Source organism: Vigna unguiculata, chromosome 1 (genome assembly GCF_037176805.1).
Source record: "Vigna unguiculata cultivar grain cowpea cultivar isolate G323 ecotype 2 chromosome 1, ASM3717680v1, whole genome shotgun sequence".
Lineage (NCBI taxonomy): Eukaryota > Viridiplantae > Streptophyta > Magnoliopsida > Fabales > Fabaceae > Vigna > Vigna unguiculata.
The window spans coordinates 28,019,531-28,034,094 of NC_140792.1; the positions used below are offsets into that span (position 1 = coordinate 28,019,531).

At 27.3% G+C, this 14,564-nt stretch overlaps 1 protein-coding gene across 1 annotated transcript; it reads left to right on the forward strand.

Moving 5' to 3' along the window:
* Window positions 1-11,990: 11,990 nt before the first annotated feature.
* Window positions 11,991-13,399, forward strand: ATAN11 (Transducin/WD40 repeat-like superfamily protein). Its single transcript, XM_028060204.2, has one exon. It carries the CDS (start codon window positions 12,074-12,076, stop codon window positions 13,127-13,129), a length of 1,056 nt encoding a protein of 351 aa, XP_027916005.1. The 5' UTR covers window positions 11,991-12,073; the 3' UTR covers window positions 13,130-13,399.
* Window positions 13,400-14,564: the final 1,165 nt, after the last annotated feature.

The window sequence follows — 14,564 nt, forward strand, 5'->3', positions numbered from 1 at the left end:
AGAAAGATGAGAAACCGTGAAAGTGAAGCAGAACCCTAGAAACCAGAGGCGGCGAGCTATGGCGGTGAGCTACGACGGTGAGGCGACTTCGTCGGTTGCGACACTTTTCTTTCGTTGAGTGCTTGATTAGGGTTTAGGAAGATGAAGAAGAAAGAATGAAAACAACGAGCGGGAGGGAGAGAACGAAAAAAAACATGAGGGAAAAATAGAATAAATTCTATATATTTGTTGGGGTTTTGAATAACCTACGTTATTTAGATGGGATTTTCAATAAAACTATGTTATTTTGATGGGGTTTTAAATAAACCTTTAGAATTTAACAAAGGTTCTTAAAACCTCTTGTATTTAAAATTTTTACCAAGGTTGTATTAATCTCCACTAAATATCCTTCGTTAAAAGTAATATTTTTTGTAGTGATTGTTCATTTATCTTTACATTTCAATAATTATTTCAATTCAAAAAAATAGTTAGTAAAATTAGTAAAATAATAAAACTTTATAAATAATTACTATAAATAATTATTTAAATTTAAAATATAATAATTAAGAGGATAAAATTGAAAAAAAAAAGACATCAAAGATGTTTATTTATTTATATATGTAGTTGTATTATTATTTTTTTTATCAGAGGATATTATTTTAGTGTTATTATTATTATTATTATTATAGTTAGACACATGTAACATCCCAATTTTAACAGCTTCATAAAAATAATAAAATAGGATTGTTTCACTATAGTAGTCAAAACAGAAAATCCAATGTATAAAGTATATTAATATGATCCTATAACAGATAGGAGTATAAAAGTATGTTTATAAAAGACTAGTCACTTACAACAGCTCCCATTAAAACCTTCTATTAACTTAAAAGATGACTCCTCAACCTCCAGAGGTGTCTCTAACACTACAACCACATTTGCTCCCATCGAATAGGTGATCATCGCAAAAAAAAAAGACAAATAACACAAAAACACAAAAGAAGGGTAAGCTAATGTAAACAAGGAAATATTCATATGAAAATTTAACTCAATTTACCAACATAACACACATAGGCATACATATAAACAGAGATATAGTTGACACTAAACTCAATTATCTGAATACATGCAAATGACATAGGATCTCTTGGTGGCTTGCACCTGTGCGTGGTTCCCAAACTCTATAGAGTTTGGCCTCAAGGGGTTATCACCCAACCACTTACAAGGTAAATCTCCTTCGCACCTAAGACTAGATCAAGTCTAGTGATTAGGACCTCCTGCTACTCCTCACGACGTAACTCATTATGCTCTACGTGAGCCTTAATGATTATTAGAGCGTCAAGATACCAACTAATATCAAGTCCTTATGTCATTGCATACACTAAAATACCACCATATAGAACTTCTCCTTGAAATTCCTTAAACATCGTAACTTCGCATGCTCACACAATATTTCATACCAATCATCATCTTATATACCCATAATAACATTTTTATTCAATTCATAGCAATAAGGACTATAGAATCCAGTTCAAGTATACACAGAACGTCCAAAGTAACCAAAACAACAAAAATAGAAAAATAGAGCAATTGGCACCATATATGAAATACATCCAAATGGCGAAAACCATTTCTCTAACCACAAACTTCAAAACAAATATCTCACCGGCCAAAATGAAGATTCACGTGTCTAGAATCAACTGCCAAAATTTCAGCTTAATCTGACAGTTAACAAAGCAGAAATCTTCATTTTACCAATAAGACGTAGTGTTGAAAACAGAGTAGCACTGAGCGTCAGAAAGTGGCACCAAATGTTGATTGGCTCGTAAAAGTCAGAGCTCAGCTCTACCATGGTGAGGCTTAGCGTTGTATCAAATATCAACAATCACAAAATAAGGTTTTTGAGCAATCTAGACCTATTTCCTTACTCCAATTGGTACTTCTACTATAGGTAATGGTTAAAAAGAGTTTTAAATTACAGTAGGTGGCATTAATTAGATCCATGATCCAGCAACTCCATCTTTCTCAAATACCCCCAATTCAAACAATACAATCAATTTCAATTCAATCATTTAAAAGATCAACATACCATAATCACAAGCATCAATAATTCACCGTAGCATATAAGATACTTCACAATCATATAGGATATGACTCACTCACTCTAAAAGCTATTAGCTACCCTTACTTGACAAAGCGACTCTACAAACCCAAATCGCTCAAAGAACACCAAAACGCATCTAACTCCACAGGATGTTCTATCTATACATAGAAACATCACAAGAACGATCAAAACTTACTATTATGATCACCGATCAACAAAGACTTATACTGGTGATTAAAACAACACATGCAAGCAGAAGATGGCTCACATGCGAGAGAAAACATAATTATACCAAAAAGAGGGTGAAAAACTCAACTTACGTAAACGGAGAAACTGATCAGTCCAATCTGAAGAACTCGCTGAAAGGATCAATCCTACGGAAGTGGTTTCTAGAGAGATAGTGTGTTTTAAAATAATGAAACTCTTTTAAAACGATTTTATTTATATTAAAAAAAATTAATATTAAAATAATCGAGTCTCACTATTTTTAAACCTCTATCATTTCTAAAATATCATTTTCTAGGGTTTCACAATACACATTTTACATTTATTTACTATGGGATCATATCTCAATTACTTGAATTTTTTATTTGTTATTTGTTCATTTTATCTCTCTATCTGTGTAATTATTTAAATTAAAAAATAGTTACTAAAATTAGTAAAATGACAAAACTCATAACTAATTTTTTATTATGAATAAATTATTTAAATTTAACAAGTAATAATTAAGAAAATAAATTTGTAAAAACAAAAAGATGACACAAAAATGTGTATCTTTTTATATATGTAGTTGTTGTATTATTGTTATTTTTATCATTGTGATATATTATTATAATGGTATTATTATTATTATTATTATTATAGTTAGACACACATCTTAATTTAATCTACTACGGGATCGTATTTGAATTATTTGTCCTTTTTATTTGTTTTGTTGTTGATGTATATTTTTATATATAATTATAGATTATTATCGTTAACATTAGCCTTAGTATTAGCATTGACACTAATATTTATACCACAAATATTATTATTATTATTATCATTAGTTTGTTATTATTGGTATTATTATAATTATTATTATTCATGGTGGTGTTATTATTATAAGTGTTTTTTGTTTGTAATTATAAAAGTTATTGTTATACTAAATACTTTTACTAAATAGATTTTTAATTTTTTAAAACTTTTATAATTTATAATTTATATTATTAGTATTTTTAATAGTTAAATAAATATAATAAAAATTATATTATTATTCTTAAAAATTTGAAATAAAACAAAAAACAAAAAAAAATGGATTAAAAGTTATTATAATTATTTCGTAAAATCAATTAACTACACTGTATTATAATACAATTCTATTTATTATTTTTAAAACTGAAATTACTATTACACCACTTAAATTTACTACTTCATTACTTTAATAACAAAATTTACTATAATATTTTTACTATTTTATTATTTTAATATAAAAAAATACAACTTGTGCTTATGCACAAGTCGGTATGCTAGTTTCTTATGAAAGAATCGTTATTTTGCAAACTCTTTACCAACTTGTTTTATTAAAATCATCATTTAAATTTGTCATAGGTTTTTTTTTTTCGTTGATTTAGAATATATTAAATATAAATGTATTAAAGATATTTGGATGAATATAAATACACAATCGTTTGATTAATATTGTGTTAATGGACATTAATGTTATTTGATGAGAAATGTATTGAATTAAAATCAATTGATCATTGAAATTAATGTGAAAACTAAATTCAAAATTGAAGTAATAAAAGAGAAATTCAGAAGAGATGAAAAACAAATATAAATGAGTGTATAAATAAATAAAAATAACATATAAAGTCTCATATGTTTTTCAATAATTTTTCTTTTTATTATTATTTTTCTCTCTCCTATCAAAGAACCTACATTAACTACATATTTTCCATTCACAACCAGAGACACAGTAAGAAATTACATAACTGACTTCTCAACATTTGCGTTGGTCCAGCTCATCACTCTGTTCTTCTCCTGACATTATTTGATTTCTTCATCAGCCAGCACAGGGGCCATGGCTCCTCTCCCAATTTTTTTTATATTTTTTATAGGTTAGTAATTAAAATTTATAATATATTTATAATTTTAAAAAATTAATTATAATTAAAATTTAATTATTTAATAAATTTTAAAAAATACAAATATTTATTATCATCTTTTTACTTACTCACTTATTATTAATTAATAATTTCATAACTAAATTGTTAATATTATATTCAATAGAAAATTAATTTAAAATTTTAACTTCAGTATTTTATTGTAAATACTCGTAATATTTAAATTAAAAAAATCTATCAATCATATTTAAACGATCTTGAACAAGAATAAAAAGTACATTTCACTTAAATAAAAATATTCTTCTTTTGTTAAATAAAATGGAAGATAATTTTTTTAAAATAATATAATTATTTACATTGATAAAAAAAAATATAACCAAAAATTTATCATTACTAGAATTCTTCGTATCTCGTGAGATTTTTCCTACAATCATTTTATAAAATTTTGCAAAATATTTTTTTTTGTCATTTTTTCTAAGAATTTTAATTGGTTGTTAATTCTTTTCTGGATAATTATTTCTTACAAAATTATAAAATTTGCAAGTATTTCTTAGAAGTTTCTCTGTGAAACCCTAAATATTTTACTAAAAAAATGATAGAAATTTTTTACAAATTATTTTTCATAACAAAATTTTTAAGTATTTTTTATGAAAAAAATTTCAAAACAAAACTGGTAGGAAATATATATTTTTTTTTAATAATGTATGCTTTGACTTAATTATTGATGGGTTCAATAATATAAAAGTACAAAGAAAAAAATCTATTAGATATACGTGACTTATGTTATAGTTATAATTAAATTATATATTTATTTTGGTTAGATTAGTGATAGTGATAAAATATATAAATTTAAAATTATTATTTTGGCTCCAGAAATTAATGGTCAAGATCTTGAGTCAACACACCTTTTATCTTTATTAACTACCGGAATTTGAATATTAGGAAGTGATGATGATTAAGATGGTATTCGGTTTTTCAAGTTAAATATAAATTTAGTTTTAAACTTTTCAAATTTTATTATAAAATTATTTTTTAATTCATAATTTTGACATATTTTAATTATTAAATTTTAAAGATAAATAATTATAATTATTTTTATTTTATTTTATTAACTTTAAAATTTATTAAATAACTTTTTTTGACTAAAATTAAATTGAGAGTGTGTTAAAAAATATAAACAACTTAATTATTAATCTAAAATGCATATGATACATTAAAATAACATTTTACATGTTGAAAAATAAAATTTAAGATAATTAAATAAAAAGACTTAATTCATTTATAAAGTTTTTAAAAAGTTTGGAGACTAAAACATATTCAACCGTATTTTTAGTATATTTTTTTAATCTATCCTTAAAAAAATATAGACAACATTATATCCAATATCTACTAAAATAAAATTGTTTTCTCACTTACCTGAGGGTTACTTTAGTAATTTAATATTGTGATATATTTTTTTCTTAGTTTTTTTTCAATTGTTACTTATTCTCTCAGAGATTTGTTTTTATACAATACCGTCGTCTCTCTTAATATGTCATAGTTAATAAAGAAATTTTGAATGTTATACTACTATTATTAGTGATATATAATACAGTATACAATCTCGGAATAAATGAAGAATATTTTGTATCCACTGATGTTCATTGATTTTTTTTTTCCTGTGATTAAAACTAACTAGTGTGTTTGAAGGGAGAACTTTAAAAGGGTAATTTATGTTTTTAGAGAATTTAAATTGTTTTATAATAAAAAATTAAACAATCTGAAATAAGATTATTTAAATTCCACGTATTTAAATGCCTTTAAAGTGTGAAGTGAAATATCATGTCCAGATGGTAATTTAAGCTCAGTTGTGATCATTTATGAATTAAAATAATAGTAACAATCTTGTTGTGAGGTTCTTTTCACAACTTTTTGTGTACAACATCTTCACTAAAAGTGATCTTTCATAAGATCCAAATTCTTCTGACCTTGTTTCAAGTTTTTCATACAAATGCAAGCATGAGAACACCGAACACCTACAATCATCTACTATTAGATATCATTCAAAAAACTTTGCATGGGAGCAAGTTTGTGCAGAGTAACAAAGTATACACTAATCAGATTAGTCCAAATCATTCAAATCCATCATCAGTCTCTTATGTTTAGTGGATAAGTTAAACAATAACTTGTACAGAATCATTTGGGGATTGAAGTTGGAATTTACTCTATTTGAACATCTATATATAGTTCATACATTTTTAGTTCTTAAATTTTAAGAATAAATTAATATAAATTTTTTTAATTTAATTATTTTTTATATATTAATTATTATTTTTAATTAATATTCATATTAATATATTTAAGTTGTTTATATTATTTCATATATTTATATAATTAAATTAAAATAATTATATTCGTCTAATTTTAAAATTTGGAAAACAAATTATGTTAAAGTTTTAAACTGAAATCAATTTTAATTTTACTTCAAAAGAAATTAAAAATATATTTAACTAAAATAAGTAAAAATAAACGATTGACAAATAACTAGGGATGGCAACGGGGCGGGGCGGGGACGGGTTTCGCTATCCCATACCCATCCCCGCATAAAAAATTCATCCCCATTCCCATACCCAAACCCAACGGGTATCAAACTTTTTTCCCATCCCCATCCCCACCGGGTAACGGGTATAATCTCGTACCCATACCCATACCTGTGTTCTAACTACTTCAATATTAATTTTTATAAAAGAAAAAAAATTACGGTAAAGAAAACATAATATTATGAAATATTCAATATTAGGAGGATTTTCTTCGATGCCAAATACCTTAAAATAAATTATAATTGTTTACATTTTATATTAGAATACCATATAAAATTTCATGTGAACCAAAACATTTATTAAATTTGCAAACTACAACATTGATGAACTTAGTTGATAAAATTAAAAAATATTTCAAAAAAAATATAAAAGGAAAACAAATATTCAAATTAAAATATATTTTAAATGTTTGTTTACTTCAATTTTTTTAAATTCTAATGAATCTCTTTTTTATACACTAATAAAAGTTATAATATATTATTTGATCAAAATGACACAAAGAACAAATAATAAACATAATAATAAAAGAAAAACAAATATTCAAATTAAAATATATTTTAAATGTTTGTTTACTTCAATTTTTTTAAATTATAATAAATCTCTTTTTTATACATTAATAAAAGTTATAATACATCACTTGATCAAAATGACACAAAGAACAAATAATAAACATAATAATAAAATTTTGACATAGATTTTGTATCTTTTGAACTTCAATATATGTTGGATAGTGACGAAAAAATATTCATAGCAATTACATTAAATTTTTATATTGTAGTAAATAAAAGTTATTTATACAATTAAAGTGAAAAAAATTACAGTATGATTAATAGTGAGTTATAAAATAACAAATAATTAGATAGAATATATCGAAATATTATTCTACATGATGAAAATAAACAATAAATAAAAATATTAAAAAACTAACAAATGTGTGTTTTAGAAATAATTTGAGAGACTACCGAAAGAAATCGCACAAAGGAAATCAAATGTATAATTAAGGTATGATAAAATGAAAAATACCTTAGAGAACTAATTATTAAATTACGTTTGAAGTGGTTAAAATTAAATAGAAATATCATTAGTGACCAAAAAATTTGTCATTAAATTACAAATAAATTAGTAATTAAATTGGTCATTAAATCAAGTATCGATTCGATCATTGAATCAGTCACTAATTTAGTCATTGATTCAGACAATAAATCAACTACTACCACCAATGACGAAAAATAATGACTGATATGGGTTACTAACTAAATCAGTCACCATTTCATGTTTTTTTTTGTAGTGAATTATCATATACTATTCCTAAATATCATTATATATATATATATATATATATATATATATATATAATTTTAACCACTTCAAACAGAATTTAAAGTGAAAAAATTACATTATGATTAATAATGAGTTATAAAATAAAAAATAATTAGATAGAATATATCGAAATATTATTCTACATGATAAAAATAAAAACAATAAATAAAAATATTAAAAAACTAACAAATGTGTGTTTTAGAAATAATTTGAGAGACTATCGAAAAAAATCACACAAAGAAAATCAAATGTATAACTAAGGTATGATAAGACGAAAAATATCTTAGAGAACTAAGAAAACTTTTCAAATATCAACATGTATACTTAATGGTTGAAAAATAACAAAAATTATTTTAATGAAATAAAAGAGTTCTTCAAATTAAATAAAAATTAATAATAATAATAATAAGTAAAGAATTTTTTTTATATTACCTTAAATTGAGAGTATAAACATTCTCATGTGAAAGGAAAATTTATAATAAATAAAAATATTAAAAAATAATATAAATATTCAAATGTGAGACATAATATTTTTTTTTATTAACATACATCATTTTAACATAATTACATAAAAGTTATGATAAGATAAAAAATATATTGGAGATGAGAATGACTTTCATGACAAATGAAATAATTAAAAGAAAAAACAATAGAAAAAAAAAAAATATATATATATATAGGAGTTACTTGATTAATTGTGAATATTTTAATAATTTAAACGAGAATGGAAATATGGCGGGGACGGGTATTATGGCGGGTATATGTACATCCCCATACCCATCCCCATACCCAACTGAAAAAGTCGGGGATTCCCCATACCCATAACCATACCCAGTCAATGCGGGGATTCCCCGTCAAAACGGGGACGGGTTCGGATAATACCTACGGGGACGGGTTTATTTGCCATCTCTACAAATAACCAATTTGATGTTAAACATGAGTTACTTTAATGTAGTTATTTTAACTCTTAAATATGTAAGAAGCTCTACAACACACTGTATTATTAAATTTTGATAAGATTGTTTGATTATTAAAGATAAGAACTAATTGTTTTCATTAAATTATGTTATTAAATAGCAATTTAATTAGACTATTTTCTGAAATACTAGTTTGGAACAGAGACTATAACTCATAACTAGCAAAACATGGGTGTTAACAATTAAGAAAAAGTATGTTATAATGCCAAAATAAAAAATATGAGTATAAGAGTATAACATGTATAAAAATAATAAATTTGGTCTCAAATATAAAAGATGATATTGTTTTATTTAAAAAAAAATTGAGACTATTAAAACTAAATTGAATAAAAAAAAGACAAATGTGGAAATTAAATTGAAACAAAAAGACATATACGAAAACTATATTAAATCAAAAACACGTGAGAACTAAATTGAAATCAAAACAATGACATTTGGTAGTGACATTAACATGTAGCAATACATAGTATACATAGTATCTTGTCATGTGACATTGTTAGTGCCAAGTGTCACACTAGAGACCTAACATGTAACAATTTTTTTTCTTTTTTAAATTAAAAATAAAAATGATAAAAAATAATAATAAAAAAATCACAGTTTGACACATACCACGCCTTAACGCCGTTTAATTTTTTTTAATAATCTAATTGAAATATTTTTTCAAAAATTAGATCGCAATGGACATATTTTAAAAAACGAGGACCAAAAACTAATAAATCTTAAAAACATGTTTATCTTGTTGATTAATAAATTTGATAAGATTTGACTTTTCATTAAACTCATTGATTTGTGTGCCTCGAGAAAGTTTTACTAAGTTTCCACTTTAAACACTAAAAAGTTCTTAACCAAGAACTTGTTCAATCTACAAATGAGGTTAGACCTTTGAATTTCACAAACCAATCTATTAACTTTATGGAAAAAACTAGCTCTTTCAATAAAATATGAACAAATTGTGAAATAAAATTTATTTACAAATAACATTCCAACACTTAAGGTAATAATAAATAAAAATGTCAAAATATATAAAATTAAAGGAGTTATATGTCATTTACTATAAAAGAAACCTTGTTTTACAAATTCTTTATCAACTTGTTATATTAAAACCATCATTTTAATATTTGTCATAGATTTTTTATTCATATAACCAAGCCAAATTTTTATGACTATACTAATTGAATGATAAAAAAATTACTTCATTAATAAAATTGATATATAATATATTAAGTACAAATGTATTAAAGATATTTGGATGAAGATAAATACACAATGGTTTAATAAATATTGTGTTAATAGACATTAATGTTCTATTTGATGAGAAATGTATTGAATTAATAAAATCAATTGATCATTGAAAGTAATGTGAAAACTAAATTCAAAATTGAAGTAAAAAAGAGAAATTTAGAAGAGATGAAAAACAAATATAGATGAGTGTATAAATAAATAAAAATAACATCTCATTTTTTCAATTATTTTTCTTTTAATTATTATTTTTCTCTCTCCTATCAAACAACAACCTACATCAATTACATAATTTTCATTCACAACCAGAGACACACCATAAGAAATTACTGATAGACTGAAATTTTTTAATTCAAAATTTTGATATATATTAATTATTAAATTTTAGAATAAATAAATATAATTATTTTAATTCAATTATATTAATTTTGGTATAATTACTGATTTGGTTCCCTAATTTTTTTTGTTTAGTTCAATTTGATACTCATATTTTTTGTTGGTTCAATTTAGTACCCAAATTATTTAAAAGGGTTCAATTTGGTGCTCTCCGTTAGGTTTGAGTTAAAATCCGGACACGTGTCAAGCCGTGAAATTTTATAATTTTTAATTTTTTTTTTACTTTTTTTTTAATTTTTTTTCTAAGAATTTATAATCTGTTACGTGTCAGGTTCCTATCATGTCACGTGACAATTTACAATCATCACACATGTCAATGCTAAAATTTGTTTTCAATTTAATCCTTTATTAAAATTTTTTGTTCAATTTAGCATCTAATTTCTTTAAAACGATCAAATTTATCCTTTCAAATTTAAGACCAAATTAGTAAATAAGTTTAATTATAACTTATATATACATATTAAAATTATTGTTTTGAATTTATCTATCAAATCACTACACCTAAATATTCAAATTATTTTATTTTTTACAAATGTAAAAAATTTCACATATAAAAAATTATAAAGATAAAAATGTAAAAAATAAGATAATTTGAGTAGCTAGGTATAGTGATTTAATGTATATATTAAAAAAAACATTATAACATATATACTATATATAAGTTGTAATTAAATTTAGGTCTCAAATTAAAAAGGACAAAATTGGATAATTTTAAAAAATAGGGGTAGTAAATTAAATCAAAAATTTAAAATAGAGGAATAAATTGAAAACAAGTTTTACCACCGTCACGTGTCATGACTGTAAACTGCTTTGTGGACAGTAACATGACACGTGACACAGATTATAAATTTTTAGAAAAAAAAAAAAAGTAAAAAATTTTACAGCTTGACATATGTTCTATTATATACGGACAAAGTGTTAACTCTATCTTAACAGAAATGACCAAATTAAACCATTTTAAATATTTGGGTACTAAATTGAACTAACAAAAAATATAAATACTAAATTGAACTAAACTAATTTTTAGGATACCAAATAAGTAACTATAAAAAAAAAATTAACATAAATAAAAAAACTATTTCTATTTATTTTTAAAATTTAAAAACTAAAATACATTAATATTAAATAAATTTTACTTTTTCATTAAAAATAGTAAAAATATATCTGACCCAAATATTTTACCCAATAAATGATTATGTACAGGATATCGCTTAACTTATCCACTCAGGATAGAATATACAATGTAGTATGATATATATAAATAAATAAGAACACAACATAAAACACCTATATAAGTTCCTTCCTTTGTTTTCCATCCTCACACTCACAGAGCTGTGATTCTTCGTTGATTCACTCACCACTGTGTTCCGTGCCACAATGGGCGCCAGCAGCGATCCTAACCAAGACGGCTCCGACGAGCAGCAAAAGCGGTCGGAGATCTATACCTACGAGGCACCATGGCACATCTACGCCATGAACTGGAGCGTCCGCCGTGACAAGAAGTACCGCCTCGCCATCGCCTCCCTCCTCGAACAGTACCCTAACCGTGTCGAAATCGTCCAGCTTGACGACTCCAACGGCGAGATCCGCTCCGACCCGAACCTCTCCTTCGAGCACCCCTACCCTCCAACAAAGGCCATCTTCATCCCCGACAAGGACTGCCACCGCCCCGACCTCCTCGCCACCTCCTCCGACTTCCTCCGCGTCTGGCGCATCGCCGACACGGACGCGGAATCCTCCCCTCGCGCCGTCGAACTAAAGTCCCTCCTTAACGGAAACAAAAACAGCGAGTACTGTGGGCCTCTCACCTCCTTCGACTGGAACGAGGCCGAGCCGCGTCGCATCGGCACCTCTAGCATCGACACCACATGCACCATCTGGGACATCGAGAAGGAAACCGTCGACACGCAGTTAATCGCGCACGACAAAGAGGTTTACGACATCGCGTGGGGCGGCGTTGGTGTGTTCGCTTCCGTCTCTGCTGATGGCTCGGTTAGGGTTTTTGATCTCCGTGACAAGGAGCACTCCACTATAATCTACGAGAGCTCTGAACCCGACACTCCTCTGGTTCGGCTTGGGTGGAACAAGCAGGACCCGAGGTACATGGCCACGATTATCATGGACAGTGCCAAAGTGGTGGTGCTGGATATTCGCTTCCCCACGCTCCCTGTGGTGGAGCTGCAGCGGCACCAGGCCAGCGTCAACGCCATTGCATGGGCCCCGCATAGTTCCTGCCATATATGCACCGCGGGGGATGATTCTCAGGCGCTGATTTGGGATTTGTCGTCCATGGGTCAGCCTGTGGAGGGCGGGCTTGACCCGATTCTTGCTTACACTGCTGGTGCGGAGATTGAGCAGCTTCAGTGGTCGTCTTCCCAGCCTGATTGGGTTGCCATTGCGTTCTCCACTAAGCTTCAGATTCTTAGGGTTTGATTATTGTTATTCCTCTTTTCTTCTCTTCTCCTATGTTCCTCCATGTGCAAACCGGAATTGGGGATACTTTAGACTTGGAACCACATTTCTATCCCTTTTCCGTTTATCGATGATTTGTGGCTTTTGAACGGGAGTAGTTTGGTGTTTAGTGCATAATGCAAAGCTTAGCTTATTGTATTTCTGTCAAGTTAGTCTGTGAACAATCAATCTTAGTATCAACATCAATGATTTAAGTTTTATGCAATGCAATGATTTAAGTTTTATGCGGTAGCATTTGCCCATAAGTTTCTGAAATTTAGCAGTTTTGTTGCAATTTTTTAAATTGTTGGAAACTGTGGACTTCTGAGAGTTGAATACCTCGACACTTCGACAAAGCTACAATTTTTACAATTTTTATTTGTCACAGTTTTGTTCGTGAATCCTTAGCTCAATGAAATTCGAGTATATTTGCCGTTGTGTTATGTGTTTGACACTGACTGTTGCCGTGAAACTGTTTGGTTTTTATCCTTAGTTCAATGAAATTCTATTATATTTGCCGTTGTGTTATGTGTTTGACACTGACTGTTGCCGTGAAACTGTTTGGTTTTTGAAATTGAAATCAATGATACAAGGTTCATGATGGCCGAGGGAAAGTATGTGTTTTTTTTTGCTTGAGCTGTTTGGTGTTAGTTGTTTGGATGATGGGTGCATTTGTGTGTTTCTGGATGTTCTGATTTCTTTATTGTTTAATCTTTCTGGTGTGTCCTAATTAAGACAAAGCTGAACAAACAGCTGTAACAGAGTGGTCCCGGTTCTCTTTCTTTTCTTTTATCTTTGCACTCTGCAATGTTTGTTTCATTTCAAGTGACCATGGTTCTGCTATTAGATTTCTAGCTTTTCTTTTTGTGCTCTAGACAGTGAAGTAAGATTTTTTAGACTTAAGGTTGTTGAAGGTGAAGTTAGAACACACACTGTTGTTGTTGCTTGGGATTTTGGTTTTCTGTCATTATAAAAAATGGAAGCATCTAAATCCATGAACTTCTTCCCTTTTACACATGAAAAATGTCCAATTCCTCTTTCAGTTGACTCCAAGTAAACTGTTATTGTTGGCAACTACTTTATAAGAGACTGATTGTGGATTTGGATGCTGTTTGTTTGCTGTGTAATCTATTGGATTTGCGATCAAACAGTCATTAGAAAAATTTCTTTAGAAATGTCTTTCTAAAATTCGAAATTATTGTTATATGTTGTAATTGTGTGTATGCACGCAAATAAGACAGCATGTGTGAGATTAGATCGTTGTAAATTATGCCAAATAACTCACTGGATGAGTTGCCTTGTGATCCTTTAAGAATTCTGATCAAGATTGTTAATCCTTTTAAATTCCCTTTAGTTGGCACAATAGGACTGGATCTTGATGGCTGTTAGATTTTCAATTTCAAACCTCGGATATTAA